General features: G+C 35.5%; 2 protein-coding genes across 2 annotated transcripts in view; both read left to right on the top strand.

Annotated features, from left to right (window-relative positions):
- Positions 1 to 15,776, top strand: part of LOC114475304 (vacuolar protein sorting-associated protein 11 homolog) — a 17,056-nt gene extending 1,280 nt beyond the window's left edge. The window contains exons 2-11 of the mRNA XM_028465994.1: positions 54 to 205; positions 2,302 to 2,488; positions 2,574 to 2,717; positions 2,860 to 3,057; positions 6,051 to 6,212; positions 6,326 to 6,459; positions 8,194 to 8,396; positions 8,464 to 8,635; positions 12,201 to 12,423; positions 15,326 to 15,776. Of these exons, the coding sequence (XP_028321795.1) occupies positions 54 to 205; positions 2,302 to 2,488; positions 2,574 to 2,717; positions 2,860 to 3,057; positions 6,051 to 6,212; positions 6,326 to 6,459; positions 8,194 to 8,396; positions 8,464 to 8,635; positions 12,201 to 12,423; positions 15,326 to 15,490 (1,740 nt within the window). The 3' untranslated portion in view covers positions 15,491 to 15,776. The remainder of the gene's footprint in view (positions 1 to 53; positions 206 to 2,301; positions 2,489 to 2,573; positions 2,718 to 2,859; positions 3,058 to 6,050; positions 6,213 to 6,325; positions 6,460 to 8,193; positions 8,397 to 8,463; positions 8,636 to 12,200; positions 12,424 to 15,325) is intronic.
- A 1,618-nt stretch (positions 15,777 to 17,394) lies between these two features.
- hyou1 (hypoxia up-regulated 1) overlaps positions 17,395 to 21,934 on the top strand; it is a 34,231-nt gene continuing 29,691 nt past the window's right edge. Inside the window, exons 1-2 of the mRNA XM_028467547.1 lie at positions 17,395 to 17,538; positions 18,150 to 18,225. Of these exons, the coding sequence (XP_028323348.1) occupies positions 18,156 to 18,225 (70 nt within the window). The 5' untranslated portion in view covers positions 17,395 to 17,538; positions 18,150 to 18,155. The remainder of the gene's footprint in view (positions 17,539 to 18,149; positions 18,226 to 21,934) is intronic.

Here is a 21,934-nt window from a genome sequence, read left to right on the forward strand (position 1 = left end):
GCTAGAAGTTTCCATTCCACGCTCATGTAACGTCCTTGTTTATGTCTCGTTAGATGCTGTTTAAGAAGAACCTGTTTGTGATGGCCATAAACCTGGCTAAGAGCCAACACCTGGACAGTGACGGACTGTCAGAGATCTTCAGACAGTACGGGGACCACCTGTACCTGAAGGGAGACCACGATGGAGCCATCCAACAATACATCCGGTAACGACGAGTCTCATTCTCTGAGCGTTAATATTAGACAGAAGCCTGGGGTACAGTAATATTAGGAGTTCATTCACTATCCCAGTGTATTGGGGTCAATTATAAGTTTATTATTATTATTATGTAATTCTAATTGAAAAAATATGTTGCTGAGTTCAGATAATTAACTTTGTAATTGTAATTGCCATTAAAATCATGATTATTTCAATGTTTATGTGTCAACCAAAAAGTGATTCATTTTCTGTAGAAAACAATGTAAAATATAATAATATATAAATATCAAACATAAATAAAATCCTTCAAACACTAAAATCAAGTACGTTCACTTTTGCACAAAACAAAAAATATAAAAAATTATTTGAATGCAATTAAATTAAAAGGGGCGGGGCAGAGGAGTCAATCAACTCAAAGTTAGGATTAATAATCATTTTTTCTTGTGTGTGCCATGCTTTATTCTTTGTAGATATCCTAAATCATTGAAGTTTGTATTATTTAGCAAATAAAACACATGTATGATTGAAAAAATAAAATACAATTTGAAAAAAAATGATAATTGTTTTTTCTTGATTATGTTATTTTTGTAATTCTTAAGTGTAATTGTGCAATTAATAAAAATTTGATTACTTTGATTGCCTTATATACAGTAAACTGTCAATTATAATTTCATTAAACACAAAACTGGGGAACTATGTTCCAGTTTTATGACTCACACATACAACGTTAATAATTATTAAAATATGTTTCAGGACAACTTTACATCTCACTTCTCTTGAGGATCATTTTACCATTTTTAGAAAAAAAAATTTAATCGAGGGGTATACTGACACAAAAAAGGCTCAGACGCCCACGCCAAAAATATTCAAAACCAATATTTTAATTGATTAGAAAGCCGAACATGGTCACCAACTGAGCGTTTAGTAAATAACCCCATAAAACTTAATTTTTTTCTTGTTAGCTTTCTGTTAGCATCTCTTATAATAACGGGTCAGTTTGACTTAAATCAGCTGTAAAATACACTAAAACATATTATCTGTCATCCAATTTGTTTCTGAAATTGGATGACAGATAATGGATGATTAGGAAACCTTTTTAGGCTTCCTAATCAATGAAAATATTGGTAATTCATATTCTTGGTGTGGGCGTCTGAGCTTTTTTCATGTCAGTACAGCCCAAGATCTAAAAAAAAATATAACCTCAAGACAACTGACAGTAAAAGTTGATCTGAAACATATTTTAATAATTATTAACTACGTGTATGTGTAACTGTAACATGGTTCCACAGGTTTACGTTTGATTAAATTATGATTGACAGTTTTTAGAGAATTTTCATTACAATTACAAAGTCAATTGTCTGAACTCAATTACGATTACAAGAGTAACATTTTTTTTCCCAATTACAATTACATTTATAATTACATCATAATTATAATTAATTATTTATTATGCTATTGCGATTATAATTGACCCCAACCCTAGTCAAAACTGACCCGTTATCATTGAAGATGCTAACGGAAAGCTAACGCAATAGGAAGGTTATGGTTTATTAGGTTATTTATTTCAGGCTCAGTAATTGAAACTAATTGTATTTGAACTTTAGTGATTGAGAATGTAATTGACTTTCAGGGGGAAAATTATAATTGTAACTTTAATTGAAATTTGATTCCGATTTTGACGATTACACCCAACAACTACAAAAATAACATAATTGAGAAAAAATGATTATTTAAAAAATAAATAAATACATTTTTATTTTAATTTTTTTAACATGTTTTGCTTGCTAAATTAAAGAAATTTACATCTAAAAAGAATAAAGCGTAGCACACACCAATTATTAATACTAACTTTGAGTTGTTTAATACATGCTCATGCCAGCACTTAAGCCCCGCCCTTCTAAAAGCTAAAGCTAGCCTGCAGGCTAACACAAGGCAGGTGAAACGCTGCTAAAATGCTTGTAAAACAAGCAAGGCAAGCCAAATTCTCTTTTAACAAAGCTAGTCATTGCAATTGAATTGTAATTGCACATGGATAATTGAAAAATGTAATTGAGTGCATTGCTAAGTAGTTTCCCTTTCAACCCAACACTGTATGTGTCGTAGCACGATTGGGAAACTGGAGCCGTCGTATGTGATCAGGAAGTTCCTGGACGCCCAGAGGATCCACAACCTGACTGCGTATTTACAAGCTCTGCACAGACAGTCATTGGCCAACGCTGACCACACCACTCTGCTGCTCAACTGCTACACCAAGCTGAAGGACAGCTCCAAGCTGGAAGAGTTCATTAAGGTCAGCACTAACCAGCCAGTGTGATTTACAAGGACTTTACTGAGTACAAACACTCACATTTGTCTTCCTGACCTTATTTCCCCAGAGCAATGAAAGTGAAGTCCATTTTGACGTTGAGATTGCGATCAAGGTCCTTCGTCAGGCTGGTTATCACAGCTCTGCCGTCTTCCTAGCGGAGAAGCACATGCACCATGAGTGGTACTTAAAGATCCAGCTGGAAGACCTCAAGGTACATCTGATCCGTCACAATAACTCACTTATATACATGATTCTTTTTTTAAAAAAAGAAGAGAAAAAATGCCAGAAAGGCGTTAATGTATATAGAACTTTACCAAATGATATGAATCATTTATTTTCTCACTGAAACTCAGAACTACCAGGAAGGCCTGCGATACATTGGGCGACTTCCTTTTGAACAAGCAGAGAGCAACATGAAGCGCTATGGGAAGACGCTGTTGCACCACGTTCCTGAAGGCACCACAGTCCTCCTGAAAGGCCTGTGCACCGACTACCGTCCCAGTGGAGACAAGGGAGAGAAAGACACCAGGAAGAACAGTCAAGTCTTCAAGGTCAGTCACAATTACTCTTTTTATTCTTTTTTTTAATCATTTTCATGGATGGTCAGATGGTTGTTTTCATATTTTTTCATATTGTTTGCATTAAGGGTGTGATAAAAATCACAATATTTCACTGCACAATTATCGTATCAATCCAAAAAATGTCAAAATTGATTTTTTTAACCTTGATTTTTAACGAAAAACATTTGATTGCGCTAACCAGAGTTGGGGTCTGTTACATTATGTTTTCAATTATCCATGGTCAAAAACAATTAAATTACAATATTTTTTAATAATCAGAAATCAATTACCATTAATTACAATTACTGAGCCTGAAATAAATAACCCGACAAAAGTTAACCTTCTTGTGTTAGCTTTCTGTTAGCATCTCTAATGATAACAGGTCCTAAATCAGCTTTAAAATACACTAAAAACAAATATCGATCATCTAATTTCTTTCCTATCTGTTGGTTATAGAGCTGCACAATTTTGACAAAAAACCTAATTGCGATTTTTCTGACAGATATTACAATTGCAATTCGGTTTACGATTTTTAAAAATATTATGCTATACATTTAAATGCATATGCGTTTTTTTCCCCCAAATTTTGTTTTTTCCCACATAATTTTTTAAATCTCAGTGTCTGAGGTTACATTATCTCAGTGGTGAAAACATTAATATCGATGCCATTAAGTAGTGTTGTGTTCAAGACCACACTATCCGAGACCAAGACTTGCCCGAGACCAGAATGCACCGAGACCAAGACAAGACCAAGACTTTCGGGAGCCGAGACCGAGTCAAGACCAAGACCATAAACATTTTTTTTTCAATTGAAAAGAATCTATAAATAAATAAAATTATGACAAGGTTCAACAGTTAAATAACATTCTCTCTTTAATTTTAGTTTATTTTAAATACATTTGACGGACAAAAAAGGTGCCTGGAAAAAAATTAACTAAAATATTAAAACTACTACTGCTACTGATAAATTCACAATTATTCTACATATTTGAAAACAATATTTTTATGTCAGCTGAATGTACAGCAAGTGTTTAAAAGCATTTCTGCCAAGAAATAATGATTCTTGATTCTGATTCTTTCAGTTGTTCAGGTCAACAGGTCACAGATTTCACAAGATAATTTTTAGTTTTAAAAAGCCTTTAACAGGTTATTTTTATTAATTCACTTAGTTGATACAGTTTAATTTGGTTGCTGTAATGTAACTAGAATATTCAATTAACAAAGGTTTCCAACTGTAACTGTAAAAGTGAAACTTTCTGAAATAAAACTACAAACAAGTTGTCATCAGTGTAAAAAACATAGATCTACAGGTAGATGTGAAACTAAATAAAACAAACAAACCCTGGAACAGTCATGTGACAAATCAATCAATAGTTCTTGTTGAGAATTATTATTATTATTCTGGAAACAGAAACTATAAAAAATAATTATATTGTGAACCTGTTTATATTGTGGGGAACATATTGTATACATACATGTAATTGGAGTCTAAAGACACAAAAAAAAACACCACTTTAAAAGATAATAGACTAATATAAGACCTCTTTACAGTTATTTGACTCATTCTGTGATGCGCGGCGATGACGCGCTGGTGACGACATAATCCAAGATGGCGACGGCCCGGACTACAGCCGACATTATGTAATAAAGCCTTAAAAGACATGGATATAATGAAAAGAGTGGATGGACAGATGCATAAACATGCAGACTTTCACACGGACACACAAGGACTTATTAAACACACACAGACTTATTAAACACACACGGAGTTATTAAACACACACGGACCTCAGTAAACACGGTAAAAGTAACAGGCTTTACCGCTCGGCTGGCACTAGGACCCAGAAGCAGAGTAAGTGCGTCACCTATCCAGCCTTCACAGGCTGTAATATCATCAGTTTATCATTTTACCAGTGTTAGAGCTACTGTCTTTACCAGGGAGATAATATTTATTACTGGTGATTGTTTTCTGGAGTTTTACTGGGATTTTTACCGGTGATTAGTTCATATCTCCTTCTGCTCCGCGGTCCAAACTGACACCGCAGCCACACACACACACACACACACACACACACACACACACACACACACAGTCACATTAAGGAAGGTTGCGGTCATTATACGGGGTGGATTAAATAATGACTAAAGGATTGTTTTATCCCGTTCTTCTCCGTGTTATTATCACATTATAAAAAAGGTTAAAAATAGCAGGAATTAGTGCTGGTCTCGAACGGTCTTGACGGAAAATCCCGAGTCCGGGCAGCCCGAGTCCAAGACAAGACCAAGTCAAAATGCTTCAGAGACCGAGACAAGACCAAGACCTTTAAAATTTGGTCTCGAGACCAAGACCGGTCTTGACCACCCCAACACTACCATTAAGGTTAATTGTTCAGCATTAATTGGTTACTTTATTAGGCTTAATAATCAATGAAAATATAGGTTTTAATATTTTTATGAAACATATTAATAACTGTTAACTACATGTGTGTAGAACTATACATAGAACTGTAACATGGTTCCCCAGTTTTGCGTTAAATTATAATTGACAATGTATATAATTTTCATGGGCATTATAATTATGCCATAATTGTAATTAATTATCAAATACATGATTACAATTATAATAATAATATTATAATTGCAATTAAAAAAAATTTTGTTAAAAAAGGTAATTTAAAAAAATCGATTTGGCCTTTTTTGGATCGATACGATAATCCCGCCAAATCAACACATTTATGGCTGGAAGGATAATATTTGACCTTATCAGATTAGGTAAAACAATTAGTAACAACTCTTCATCATATTTTGTATATAATCCCTTTTCCTTTTAGGTGTTTTATTTTTTGTGATGCAGAGTTGTTTACACATAGTTAACATGTTGACATTATGTTTCCCGCTAAAGAAAAAAGCCATGATCGTGCGAGTCATGTGGAAACATTTTTGCTTGAGTTTTAATGGTTTTTATATCTGACTTGATGTTTCAGGCTAATTCCGAGGAGTTCATCCCTGTGTTTGCCAACAACCCTCGGGAGCTCAAGGCCTTCCTGGAGCACATGATCGAAGTGGACCCTGGTTCTTCTCGAGGCGTGTACGACACACTCTTAGAACTACGTTTGCAGAACTGGGCCCACGAGCAGGACCCTGAGGTCACTAGATATTAGTCTTTGAAAGTATCATCTCTATAATAAACCCTGTTTATCCTGACATCACAAAGCTTAACTCAATCTAACTGGAGGAACCTGTTCTTTGGTCTTTACAGAGGAAGAAGGTCCTACAGGGAGATGCTTTGTCCCTTTTAAGGAGCGATAACACAGTGTTTGACAAAGCTCTGGTTCTGTGTCAGATGCACAACTTTAAAGAAGGCGTTCTCTACCTGTATGAGAAGGGAAAACTGTAAGTTGTTCAACTTTATTCACTTTATTCTGCTGTTATGTTTTAGAATCAGAAAGGATTTTATTCACCGAGTACAGTTTAGAAACGACACAAGGAATTTAGCCTGGCAGAAGAACACACGCCTCAGCACACCGAGGCTAATGCACACAGAACTAATTTAATAAAATAATGAAAAAAGATGACAAATAAAGAGTCATAAATAAAAACAAAGCAGAGACGGGAATAATTTCAAAAATATAAAACAATAAAATTAGCATAAAAAAGATAAAGCATTACATAAAAGCCAGACTAAATAAATAAGTTTTTAGCTTGCATTTAAAAATCATATTATTCTCAGATCCTCTCAGATCCACTGCAGGCTGTTCCACCATCTGCCCCAGGACTGCTGTGGCTACAAAAGTAGTTTACCAGCACTAAGTGTGGAGTGAAAGAATAAGCGACTTTGAGTGTCCAAAAAAGCGCGATATAAAATGGATGCATTATTATTAAATTGAAAATTGATGCATTCTCCAAACTTTTTAGATTTTAGTTTAACTAATAAATCATTTTAAAATCAAAGGTACACAGAATGACAAAGATAATACAAAAAACATTAGATAACACACAAAACAACAACAAAAACAGAAAACAACAGAAAGAGATATGTGACAACAAAACTACACAAAAAACTCCAAAAACACTCAAAATAACAACAAAAATAACAGAAAAACATGCAGAACAACAACAAAAATACACAAAATTATTCCAAAAATAACAAGAAATTATACAAAACAACAATAAAAAACACACAAACACTTTGTTTTTCTTGTATTAATGATGAGATTGGTTATTGTTCTAAATCACCTGTGTCAAACTTATGGCCCGGGGGCCAAATCCGGCCCTTTCGGAGCATCCAATTCAGCCCGCAGGAGGAAGTAAGAATCACAGGGAAAACATGAATCATTGTGTTAATGAAACCCAACACTCCTGGTGCTTATATCGCATGATTGCATTCATTTTCAGTCAAATTCCTTCAAAATCCTTCTATTTTCCTAAAATTATTATATAACATTGGCTGATGCTATTGGTCCGGATCCTAACCCAGGAAATACACTAAAATGTTTCTTTTTTTTTTGTATATGTATTTTTAAAGGTGGAATGTGCCGTGTTAAATATGTTAAAATGAAGAAAAAAAAATATGTCAGATGTGGGAATCGAACCCCACATCAGCAGAAGGAAAAATCCTTGAGTAGAAAAGGTCTGGCAAAGACGGAACTGCGCATGCGCTCAGGAAGTGCCGGAACTATAGTCAGGTTTGTCTGAGGTCCAGGTCCGGAACTATGGACACTTCGTATAATACAGTATCTCCCTTAGTTAAATAGAAGTTGGTCACAAAATCTAGAAAATTGAAAGTGAAGATCCTGTTAGCACTGATATATGTCACTTATTGCTAGAATATTGTCTGTTTCTTACATATTGTGTCTTTTAAGTATACGTAGAAGTGCAAACTAGGGCACAATAATGTAGAAATTACTAAATTTACATAAAATCTGTGGCCCACTTGAGATCAAACTGCTCTGTATATGGCCCCTGAACTAAATTGAGTTTGACACCCCTGTTCTAAATGCTGACATGAATGTTGATAAATTGGCCCTCAGATCTGACAGTCACATGTTTGTGGCCCGCTGTGATAACAGTTGCTGATCTCTGGCATAGAGTACTAGCTGGTAAAGTGTCTGTTCTCTTTGTGTTCAGGTACCAGCAGATCATGCACTACCACATGCAGAATGAGGAGTACAGTAAGGTGGTGGACGCCTGTAAACGTTTTGGTAAACACGAGGGCTGCCTCTGGGAACAGGCTCTGGGATACTTTGCCCGTAAGGAGGAGGACTGTAAGGCCTACATCAGTGAGGTTCTCCATCACATCGATCAGCACAACCTCATGCCTCCATTACTGGGTAAATGTGTGTTTTAAAGCTGGACCATCTGCTCCAAACTACACTGATGCTTATTGTGTGACTGCAGTGGTTCAGACTCTGGCTCATAACTCGACAGCCACTCTGTCAGTCATCAAGGATTACCTGATCAATAAGCTGCAGAGGGAGAGTCAGCAGATAGAGAGCGACGAGAGCAAAATCTGTCAATACCGCGAGGAGACGACTCACCTTCGCTGTGAGATACAGGAGCTGAAAACAAGGTGGGCACAAAACCATGGAAATCTCACAAGATTTAAAGGGATCCTCCACTGTTTGTATACATTTGGCCTAAAACCTTTGAAATGCACTTATTAGAAGATCTATGTCTAACAAAACACATTATTATGCATCATTTAATTTCATTGCATTTTAAAAATAGGACTCCATCTTGAAATCATGTGATTGATGATGTCACACGGCCCCACTGCCTGGAAACATCCCATAGTTTTTAGGGATGTAACAATTCACTCAACTCCCGATACGATTCGATTCATGATACTGGGTTCACGATACGATTCTCTCACGATTTATTTTACAAAATGGGACTGTAGACAAATTTTTTTTTTGGGGGGGAAAAAACTAGAAAATACTGTACTATTTTCCTTTTATTTTTCATTGTCAAAAGAATTCCTTGATAAACTATTCAAAACAATGCAATTTAACTAAAAATAAATCTAGAATGAAATAAATAAAGGAATAATACAAATGAAAATGAAGCCCATTAATTTAAATTCTGGTTCTATAATAAACAATGCAAAACTGCATAATAGTTATTTTTCTTTTTAAAAGTGCAACTGAAAATGTATTTTGTGCCTTAACAATTGGACTTTAAAAAAAAAAACAAAAAAAACCGTGATTGCACTGATTTACGTCATATTTGTTTGGACCAGCAGAGGGCGCTGGTAACACAGTGGTCAGTTGGCATGCAGATATCTTGCAGTGAAGAAGAGAAGCTATGCTAGCAGACAGAGCTAATAGAAAAACGTGACTTTTACAGATATTCAAGTAATATTACAGATATTTTTTCGGTGCTAAAGGGGTAATGAATCATTTATTAACATATTTAAGAGTAGAAGGCGGCCAGAAAGAAAGTATTAGCAGACTCCGCCCGCCGCCTACGCTTGTGGATAGCGCCCTCTGCTGGTTAAAAAAGTACTGCGATTCAATTTTCAGAAAATCGATTTCAACCGTGATACCTATGAATCGATTTTTAACTGCCTTACGATTAATCGTTACATCCCTAATAGTTTTCTATTGGAGTGAAACATCCAGCCTGATTTTTAAATTTTTTAACAGTTTTTTTAGATCATTTAGCAGTTTTTAAGTCAAAATGACAACTTGTGCTGCTTTTGGTTGTTCTAAGAAACCAGTAAAAGTTAAAAATGTTGATGTAAACCTCTTTTGTTTATCTAAAGAGGATAAAAACATCTGTGACCCCAGGGTGAGACAGTTCCAGCTCTGCGGTTTGGTAGTAGCCAATGTAGCAGAGAAGAAGAGCTCTACTAAGGGACCTTTACTCTCCCTTAAACAGTACGCTGACATGCTCTGGTGGCTGAAGTTGTAAATCGGGTCACACAAACCTTAAGAATAGAAGTCCTTATGGTTGGGAGTCCTTCAACAGTCTTTGATTTACTTGCTAACTTCAGCCACCATAGCGTGTCAGAGCACTGTTTAATGGAGACTAAAGGTCCCTTAGGAGATCTCTTCTTCTCTGCTATATTGTCTACTACCAATCCACAGAGTCAGAACTGTCGGCCCCTGCGATCATTTTTTGCGTGTCACAGCTGCTTCCTCTCTATGTAAACAAAAGAGTGTTGACATCTTTAACGTTTCCTGTTTTTTTAAGGCAGTGGTTCTCAAACTTTTTTGGCTCAAGTACCCCTTTCTTTTACTTCTGAATCCCAGTCCCCCCTTATGTCAGGCTACTACATTTTGCTCAGAAAACCATGAAAAAACAACTATAGATCATAATGATGGAATGAATGAGTGATAACCCACACTTTAAATAATCTATTTTTGTAAATAAGTGAATAAAATCGTATTTAGTGTCTCCTGAATAGATTTATTTCTATAGTTTGTATCATTTGCGGTCATCTCCCTCCTGATGTGGGACCAACACTGACCTTTGTATTTTCGGTTCATGTTCTAATTAAGATCATTTTTATTATTGTATCTTATGTTGTTGTTTGTGTGTTCTTTTTATTATTCAGTATATGTTTTCCTTATTTTGTGTGTTGTTGATATTATTTAAATTGTTATTTCTCAGTGTGTCTTTCGGTTGTTTCTTTTGTTGTTTTGTGTGTTTCTCTGTTGTTTTTGTGTATTTTGTAGTGATCCTGTGTATTTTTCTCTCCTTTAGTGTGTCTGTTGTGCTATACTAGAGACCACATGTAATAAATAAATGACTCCCCAACATCTGCTTTCTATGTGGCGCATTCGCACGGGATAACCGAAGCCTGAAATTTTGCTGAAATTTACGGACATCTCCTGGATATGATGTCAACTCGCCGCGTATTGCGCAACATTCGCTAAAAGTAAATAAACATGCGTCTGTTTTCAAATGAAATCTGGTTCTGTTTGTGTGATATTTACGAGGAAACTATGACAAGAGCATCATGTTTTAATCTCACCGCTGCGTTTGATAAAAAATGATATTGTATTATGTTTTCCACCTCACACCGATGGCAGAGGTCTAATTTGTGTTCCCGGTCCAGACATTAAAATAAGCAACGCATAAGTCACATTACTGGTGAATTGAAACGTTATTAATACATAAAAAAAATCAAAACCAAAAAATGGATGTTATGTAAATAATGCACATATGTGGAATCAGAGGTGGTGTAATAAATCTACTGGTGCTCCTCGTTTCTTGTGAACAACTTCCGTGTGTGTTGACGGCTGCTGTTAGCGATATTTATAATGTGCAAAATGAACATTTCACTGTCCTTAAAAAGCTGTAATTGTTTTTGCAAAAGTGTCAAATGGTAGAAGTTCTAACATCTATTGTTCAGTTTATTTGGATACTATTTGGACTGTAACACCGCGAAACAAAACATAGTGAGCAGCTTTTTAGGAGCTAAAACATCCACAGACTGAATGAAAACATGAGCAGGACCAGAAAACTCAAAGAACAAAGGGTACACGGATTCAGATCCCACCCTTTTCTGTCCAAATCACAGAGATGTCTATTCGCATTGGATTAGTGATATCACAGGACCTCGGAGTTCAGTATTACAAATCGCATCCCTCGGTAAAACTAATCTTGTGCGAATAGGGCTTTAGTTGTCATTATGTATGTTGCTGATTTCTTATAAAAAAATACATATTTTTATGCTTTCATTTGTTAATTTCCCCCCCTCTCTCTCAAGTACACCCTGTAGCGCCATCGCATACCCTTAGGGGTATAGGTACCCCCATTTGAGAAACACTGTTTTAGAGCGACCAAAAGCAGCACAAGTTGTCATTTTGACTGAAAAAGCTGCGAAATAATCTAAAAAGCTACTAAATGATCTAAACATCAGGCTGAATGTTTCATTCCAATAGAACATAATGGGATGTTTACAGGCTGTGGGGCCGTGTGACATCATCAGTCACGTGATTTCAAAATGGAGGAACACAGGCTCTAAAACTGTAGAATAGTCCCATTTTTAAAGGTTAATAACATCAATATGATGCCAAATAATGTGTTTTGTTAGACATAGATCTACTAATCTCTGATCTCTTTATTTATGTTTTCCTCTACAGTTTCCAGTACTACTGTTTGATTTCATTTCAATGTCTCCACAGTGCCAAGATTTTCCAGAAAACCAAGTGTAACATGTGCAACAGCCCCCTGGAGCTGCCCTCCGTGCACTTCCTGTGCAGCCACTCCTTCCATCAGCACTGCTTTGAGAGCTACGCTGAGAGTGAGGCTGAATGTCCAACGTGCATGCCAGACAATCGTAAAGTCATGGACATGCTGCGCGTTCAAGACCAGAAACGTGACCTTCATGACCACTTTAACAGACAGGTACACAAACCACCCATTGGGCACCACTTACCTTTACCTCAGTGTTGGAGATGAATACCAAGAACCAATGATATTTATAATTACCAGACTTTATAAAGGAATATGTTTTAAAACACTTAACTATACATGTTACTGTACACTGCATTTAAACCTGCTATTCACAGCCTGTAGGGACTCACCTTTAACTCTCGGGGTCCCTTTGGGGACCAAACGTGTACCTTCTACTTATTCAGGTTTTTAAATGATCAATATCTCATTCAGTTTAAAGACTAATTGTATGAACCTGTTTCTTTTAATATCATATTCATAATTCCATGATCAATTTAATTGTAAGATGTATAGAACAGGAGATATAGAATGTTCAGGACTCATTTGGTCCCATTGACTCCCATTATAACCACATATTTTGGATAAACTGTTATCCTGACATATAATCGTGGTTTCCCATAAATACCTAATAAATCTAAGCCTCTACGTTTAAAATACAAAATAAACTTTATGTTGGGGAAAAAAACACATAATTCGTTTTTTTCTTATTGAAGAAAATTGTTTTTTTTTATGACAAAAAGGGCAACAACAAAAAAAGAAATATGAAAATATAATGAAACATTTTATATATATGGTTAGGTCTGGAGTTTTTCAAAAGATGTGATCTGAAAAAGTGGGAAAAAAATATTTATAAATGACATTTCTATTACACTTTTATGAAGGGTACTGTTTAGTGTTTAGTGTTTAGAGTGTTGATTTTTTTATCAATAAATGCTCATAGCTTTAAAAGTAATATTGTCTCAAAATCAATGTTCCTATCAATTATTGACCTAGTCAATTACCATATATTCCACTTTGCAACTTTTTTTTTTTAGTGCATATTTTGTGTTTTTCGTATTGAAAAAAGTTTTTATGACAGGAAGGGCATGAAAGTAAAACATTTAAAAAAAATACAGTATATGATTAGGCCTGAAGTTGTGGAAAAACATGGGTAAAACATGCCAGAGTTTTATGAAGAAAACTGTTTTGGTATCCAAGCTCAAAGAGTGTAATTTTTATTCAAAAGTTTTTAAATATTAAATACATCAATACTCAATAAAGAAACATCTAATGTTAGAAAATCCAATAATACTAAGGTCAACAGCAATATATGGATTTATAGACATTTTAAGGAATCAAAATTTTGACTGCATTTACATTTTCTGTGTTAACTACTGTAGATTTGATTTGTATCAGGTTCTTCAGGGTTCCAAAGAATGCACTTATCCATTGTTTCTCAAACGTTTTCCTGCTGCGCTCCACTTTAAAGAATGAAAACAACACAAATGGGTAAAGAAATGTTACCTTATAAATAAATAAAAAAGATGATTGTGACTATTTTGATTCAAAACTTACACATATCCAATTACATTAATTCAAACCGTAATAATAAAGTCCTTAAAAAAATTTAAAAAATAATGTTTTATTTTTAATGTTCAGTATTCAACAAGGCTCAGTGTGAGAACTACTGTACTAATCTAACACCATCACTGGAAGTCAGTTTCAATCAACTATTCACACATAGTTTTATTGTAAATCTAATTAATGTCAATAAAACATGAAAACATTTAAACTTTCATGTCCTCAATACAGTTTCACTTAGAAACATTAATGTTGGGATGAATTAATAAATTAAAAAGTTGGTTGGTATGGAAAAAGACCAAAAAACGTACAAAATCAAAAAAATGAAATCCGATCTTTGCGAAGAGGCAGCTTCTTTATCCTTTTAATGCGTGCGCGCGTAAAAGTGTTCTGCTTCGTGTTTGCATGTTAATAGTAATTCCCGAATTGAGGTTTACATGGAAAACCGGTTTATTCGGTTTTTAGGTAATTCCGCTTTAGGTCTGGGGGTTGGGAAGGCTCTGATTGGACAGTGGGAGAACGTGACGTATTACGTTTATGGGAAAAACACACAACAAACCTTTTATTGTCGGCTGTAACACAGAACACCACACACGACGACTGTTTTCACTTTTATTTTGATTGTCGTTTTGAAGCAGCAGCTCAACAATTACACACGGTTTCAGTTTGAAAGAGAGACAGGAACTAATCACCAGTAAAAAGTTCAGTAAAACTCACACAAACAATAACGAGGAATAAATATTTGCTCAATGGTAAAGATAGTAACTTTAACAACTGATACAATGATGAACTTGGTGATATTACAGCCTGTACACGGGGACACATTTACTCCGCCTCCAGGTCCTAGTGCCAGCCGTCCGGTGACGCCTGTTCCGTTTACCGTGTTTACCGATGACCGTGTGTGTTTAATAAGTCCGTGTGAAAGTCTGCATGTTTATGCTTCCGTCCATCCACTCTTTTCATTATATCCGTGTCTTTTAAGGCTCTCATAAATAGTCTCGGCTCTAGTCCGGGCGGCCATCTTGGATTATGTCGTCATCGCGGTAAATTTCTCATGCGCAGAACGGCCCAAATTAACTTAAAGCGGAATTAAGCAAGTTAAGTGTTTACAAGAAGAAGGAATTATTTAATTTGGAATTAAAATCGAAATAAACCAGACACGTAATTCTGATTTTAGTTTAATTCAGAATTTATTTAGCATTAGGAATTAAGTGTTTACATGGTCAGGTTAAAGAGTATTCTGCTTTAAAGAGGAATTAAAGCTCCCATGTAAACGTGGCCAATGCAGTCCGACATTGCACCTTTGAACCAAGCAGCAGCCATGTTGAAAGTCTCAGGTCAGTCTTAGCCTGATTCGCAGAGATATTTGAGACAGACAGATAGACAAAGGTTCCTTGCTTTATAGATAGAAGATAGATGATCACATTTCCGACGTTTCTTTATTCAGTTTAACTCCAAAGAAAATTCCCATTGTTTTATAACTTCTTCTTTTTTCTCTCTTTTTTATTTGCAGCTGAGTTCGTCTCATGATGGATTCTCGGTGGTGGCTGATTACTTTGGTCGAGGAGTCTTTAATAAACTGACTCTGGTCACTGACCCTCCTGGTAGTAAAGCTCTAGGAAGCCTGGAGATGAACCTGCAGAGAGACCTGCTGATCAGCACCAAGAGAAACTGCTAGAGACTCTCTGAACCGCCTCCAGTTTCACTGAATCACACATAACAAGCTTCATCAGTGATTACAACTGTTCAACCATCAGCTTGTTGTCATTGCACTGGATTTATTTTATTTTGTTACATTTTGTTGTTTGTGTGTGTATTGCTGATTGCTTTTAAAACGGAAACATGTAATATGTCACATTGAAGCTAAACCTGCAATATTGTTTGTCAAATATTATTAAAAGTAGCCCAGCTGTCTGCTATGAATGTATACTAAACACAAAATAAATACATTTTGAATGAACTCATACATTTGTCTATTATTGATTGGTTTATTGAAAAGGTGCAGGGGTAAAACAAATCTTCCTACAATGGTTCGGTTCCTAACGATGCGTGTTTAGCTAGATCAGGGGTTCTCAACCTTTGGGTCGCGAAACACTGGGAGGGGGTCGCCAGATGCCTTTAAGAAACTAAGGATATTTTTTGAGCCAATTTTTGCTTATTTTTATCCTTTTTCTGCAGCTACGCCAAACTTGCCATATTTTAACCTATTTTCATCACTTTTTCTTCATATTTTTGCTCCTTTTAATGCATTTTTTCTACATTACTCCCATTTCTGACACTTCTCTATCAAATTCCAATGCCTTTTCAAGACATTTTCAGCACTTATAAACATTTTCCACCTAATGTTGCATATGTTGACCCATTTTTGTCACTTTTAACCTCTTCACTATATTTCATGGTTATTTTTGCCAATTTAACCATATTCACCATTTGTCATGTCCATTATTTGCCAGTTTAAACTAATTGTTCCAATATTGACACTTTGAACCATTTTTTACCACTTTTTTTGGTCTGTTTTTGGCCACTAACTCTTAACCATTTTCTGTGATTTTTATAATCTAATTTCTCCACCTTTTTCACCATTTTTGGTCAATTTTAACCCATTTTATTTGTGATTAAAACAAGGATTTCCATCTTTTAGATGACTATGATAATAATAAACGTTCCTGTATAACAGTGGATATTATTCAGATGAATAAATAAATAAATGTGGTTATCACAGATTCATAGAACAATGGACCATCATTTTGCTGACTTTATGGATGGACCCCAAACAAGGCCTAGAGTGAGCTCAGCATTCACATTGAAGTACAATTTTGATTCACCCGAGGAAACTATCATGTAAAATATGTGGATAGCAATCAAAATTGGGAATTTATTTATAATGAAGTCCTGTTATCAGAAAAATATGAATAAGGCATTAAAAAACTAAAACAAAGTTATGTAAATTAAAAACTTTTTATTTATTTATTTTTTAATTGAAATCATCATTGAAGTGGATTGTAAACAAACAAAAAATCATAAAAACACCATTCACTGATGAATAAATATGATTTAAATCACATTTAGCCTCTAGTTTATTACTCTGTTTTATTTATTGTTATCTTATTAGTTGTAATTGCTCGATCTTATGCATGTGCGTGAGTGTGTTATAATCATTTAAAAGTTGTGACCCCTGCTTTGACGTGGACCAATCAGATCCAGCCAGAAATCTTTCACGCACTTACGTCACTTGTCGTGAACCAATCAGGGAAGAGTTCGTGGAGCACTGGGCGCGGCCTAAAACACAAACTCTCACTGGTTGGACACTGCAATTACTAACATGGTCATTACCGGAAGTGAAAAACTGTCCTTTCACAATAAAAATAAATCATTGAACTTTGTTTGGCTTCTTTCGCTTTTGACTGTGTAAAATGAATATATGAGGCCGTATGATATTATTTTATAATCGTTGAGTTAGCTAACTTATATTTTCAGCGTACATTGCTCTAACCAGTTTACAATAGATCGCCTATTTTGCGCTTTTGGTTTGGAACGCAAGCCGGAAGTTTTAATTTGCACTACAGCGCATTGATTATAGTGTAGCTCCCGGTAGCGGCTTCAGTTTGATCCAATGAGGTGGCGCCGCGTTCTGGAACCGTCTTTTAGAGAAAGAAGCCGGTAATAGTCGGCATTTAAAGCTCCGAACTGGACAACGAAGAGAGGAAACTATAGACCTACAGGCCGGTAAGAGACGTAGGTGTAGGTGTGTGTGTTCGGTAAATAAAGGAAAAACTCACTGCTAGTGTTGATATTACCGTGAGGTAGCTAGCTAAAGGGTAACTTTAAACTCATGCAGAGTTAAAACAACAACAAACCATCATCATACTGTCATTTAAATAACCGTATTGTTGGTATTCACTTAACAGAGCTGTTAAATTTGAATTATTTAATTCAACATTAGGTGGACAACCATGGTCTCAGGTGTGAAAGACTGATGACACATTTAAGGGCCGAGATTTCATTTAGCCTCCATTAAATTGTTAATCCACATTATGTGAAACTAAAGCTCTCTTTTTGTTGACAGTTTTTATTGTGTCTGTGTTTAATGGATATTAACAGTTTGTCAGAGGCCTTCGTGCCACGTGTTTTGATAGAGTACACCTGTAAAGGAGGAACCAGGTGGATAAGATCCTGATGGTCACACTGAAACAAACAGATGTGTATAGATGACTTCAATCACTGAAAGAAATCAGAACAAACCATAGGATGATGAGCTCATTCAGACATGATTTATTTTTATTTATTTATTTATTTATTTTTAAATAAATGTGTGTTTATTTTGCTTTTCTTCCCAGTCCACCATGTTGGATCGGAGGCTGGTACCAGTGGCTCTGCTTTGCCTTGTTCTGGCGATGTTTCCTTCACACACAGGTAACAATGGTTCAGCACATCGCTTCTTATCACACATTTTACTGAAGTAGTCACAATGACTCCTTTGCCTACACTCTTCATGTGATTTTGAAGGGCAGGTTCTTTGGGTAGGTGGTAGGGGTGTACATTAAGGATCAATCGATATGGATTTTTTTTTTTTAGGGCCGATACCGATTTTTTCCATCAGTCTTAGTCGTTTCTTGAGCCGATACTACTTTTGCTCTCTCAATTTACATCATAAAAATTAAACTATGATGATAATAAATGGTACAAGTCTCAATTAAAAAAGGAACACTTATTGAAATCAACAAAGGTGAGGTAGAACGATGCCAAGTAAAAAATATTTAACAAATTATAAAAACAGGGGTTGTAGAACAAGTAAAAAATAGACATCTCGTGAAATATTATGAAAAAGAACTGTTCGTCCTTGTCCTGAAAATAGCTTTGACAAAAGCTGGCCTGACTGAACATATATTTTATCAACAGGTTTATTGAGTATAAATAGGGATGTAACGATTCACTCAACTCCCGATACGATTGGATTCACGATACTGGGTTCACGATACGATTCTCTCACGATTTATTTCACAAGAGAAGACTGTGGAAAAATGACTGAAAAATATTTCTTTATTTTTTGGGGATAAAACTAGAAAATACTGTACTATTTTCCTTTTATTTTTCATTATCAAAAGAATCCATTGATAAACTATTCAAAACAATGCTATCTAACTAAACATCTTGAATGAAATAAATAAATAATACAAATGAAGAAGAAGCCTATTAATTTAAATTCTGGTTCTACAGTAAACAATGCAAAACTGCATAATAGTTATTTTTCTTTTTAAATGTGCAACTGAAAATGTATTTTGTGCCTTGACAATTGGACTTAAAAAAAAATAAAAGTAATTGAACTGTTTTTACGTCAGATATTAGTTTGGACCAGCAGAGGGCGCTGGTAACCCAGTGGTTGGTTGGCATGCAGCTAAGTGCAGTGAAGAAGAGATGCTATGCTAGCAGACAGAGCTAATAGAAAAACGTGACTTTTACAGATATTCATGTAATATCACAGATATTCTTTTGGTGCTAAAGGGGTAAGAAATCATTTATGAACATATTTAAAAGTATAAGGCGGCCAGAAAGAGAGTAGTAAGAGATGCCGCCCGCTGCCGACACTTATGGACGAGAGAAGGAATAAATATATAGCGCCCTCTGCTGTTTAAAAAAAAGTACTGCGATTCAATTTTCAGAGCATCGATGTGTACCCTGACATCTATGAATCGATTTTTAACTGCCTTACAATTAATCGTTACATCCCTAAGTATAAAGATAAATAATTATAGTATTAAACATAAAAAGAAACAATGAATAATAGTCTATTCCAACACAACACCAGAACATAAATTAGCAGAGGAAAATAACGTGATGTCAGATGCGCATTAAGCAACAAACTGTTCCAGTTTCTGTTCTAAATTGTATCAACATTAACAGGAATAAATATTCAAAGAAGTAGTAAACTGCTTCTCAAAGTTTTAAAAACTCTCCTTATAGAGGGTTTTCATGGCGCGTCATCAACCCGGAAGTCACCATTTTGGAGATAAAGCAGCAGGTCTATAAACAGCACGCAGACAAGAAAATCCGGAATTTCGAGACGAAATGGTGAACTATTGCCGTGTTTTTGGCTGTACCAATCAGTCAAACAGTGAGACACATTTGGAATTTTATAAATTGCCAAAAATCATGACAAATCAGGGAGAACAATCTCACAAGTTGTCAGAGGAAAGGAGGCATTTGTGGCTAGCAAAGCTAAACCAGGATCTACGAGGCAAAAATCTGGACAGCATCCGACTTTGTTTGGCCTATTTCTTGTCAGGTAAGTAAATTGTCATTTGCAGGAGTTCTTAACTAATTTTCTTGTGTGATGATAATATAATTCATATCCACGACAAAACAACCCGTCATAAGAACATTTTCTTCCTCCAGGCTATCGCTCTAATGAACGCTAAACAGTCAAAGAGTGTCAGACCTGTTGCTGTGAAATAATCCTGGAACTAAATTGCAACTGTGAATGTCGTGTATTATTTCATTTAAATGTACATCTACACACACTTGTTAATGTAAATGGAAAAGATAATCACATGTTTACTACATCATCCTTTTGTACTACTCACCACTGCAGGTTAGATTTTACTCTACTGATGATGTGTTGTTGCTATATTCAGGTTTTGTTCAGGTTTTTGCCTCATAGATCCAAGTTTAGCTTTGCTAGCCACAAGCGCCTCCTTTCCTCTGATAACTTGTGAGATTGTTCTCCCTGATTTGTTATGATTTTTGGCAATCTATAAAATTCCAAATGTCTCATGGCAATAGTTCACCATTTTGTCTCATAATTTGAATTTTTTTGTCTGCGTGCTGTTTGTAGACCTGTTGCTTTTTTTTTTCCAAAAAAGGCGATTTCTGGATGATGACGCGGTTGAAAACCCTCTGTATTGCTGAGCAGAGAGGGAGGGAGAGATAAACACACACACACACGCCCAACCTCCAGCCAGCTGCTTGTTAAATACAACTGCGACAACAACACAGAAAAACGTCAGTTAAGTTAAACAGTTAAAAGATGCTTTGAAAGTTTAAAACTTGTCATTGGGGTTGAAGAGCATCCTTCACGCTTTGCTAGTGGGGGGAGGAGCTCCGCACTCTGCAGCCTCTGTCTCCAGCAACACAAAGGAGGCTGTAGCAGCCGCTCTGTATGTAAAGCGGATCGGCAAACGCAGCAGCGCGCATCGGCCGAAGCCAATACACGTAAACCGTAAAAATTGGCCGGCCGGATGAATCGGTCGATCTCTAGTGTACATTGCCATGAATCTGACGATATGATTCACGATTTGCATGTCACGATGCGATGTATCTCTATACTATGCAACTATATCATACCATAACTTTATGTAACTTATTATTAAATATAAAATAAAAAAGATTCAGCAGCAGTGGTTTTTGTTAAACAGTAAAAACATTATTGGAGTTATTTTTGCTTTTCATGTGCTTTTTTTGTCCCCAGATAATTATAAATGAGGAAAAAACTGCCCCCATAATATTTTCGTAATACATACCCAACTGTTCGTTTCATGTCAGCGATGTTAGTTCTACCTCGGGTGTGCACTGATTTTTTTATTTACAAAATGCTTTGCACATTTTGTTTGATGATGCATTTATTGAACTAGTGCAGTGCCCGTAGGAAGTATGTCTTGCTATAGCAAAGTGTGAGGTTAAGTAGCTTTTTCATGGATTGTTTTAAATTGAATCTTTAATTAAGAATAAAAGTTAAATCCTTTTTAAACTGACAATTTTATAAAATAATTTATGAACGGTATCATTGCAGTCCAAACAAATCAGACGTTGCACACCTTTGAACCAAGCAGCAGCCATGTTGAAAGTCTCAGGTCAGTCTGAGCCTGATACGCTGAGATTTTTGAGATACATACAGACAGACAAACAGACAGAGATTCCTTGCTTTTATAGAGAGATAGAGAAATGTTTATATTTGTACATTGAAGAGTATTTTTTTTTTAAATTGAAGTTTTTTTATTTTGTTGACCCCTTTTTAAATGTTAAAGATTACCTTTAAAATAAAAAATATTTAAATTTGGCCTTTTTCTTCTGGTCCTTCTTTTTAAATGGGTTAAAAAACTAATCAATAATTGATATCAACTGATAT

This window comes from Gouania willdenowi, chromosome 14 (assembly GCF_900634775.1).
Source record: "Gouania willdenowi chromosome 14, fGouWil2.1, whole genome shotgun sequence".
NCBI lineage: Eukaryota > Metazoa > Chordata > Actinopteri > Blenniiformes > Gobiesocidae > Gouania > Gouania willdenowi.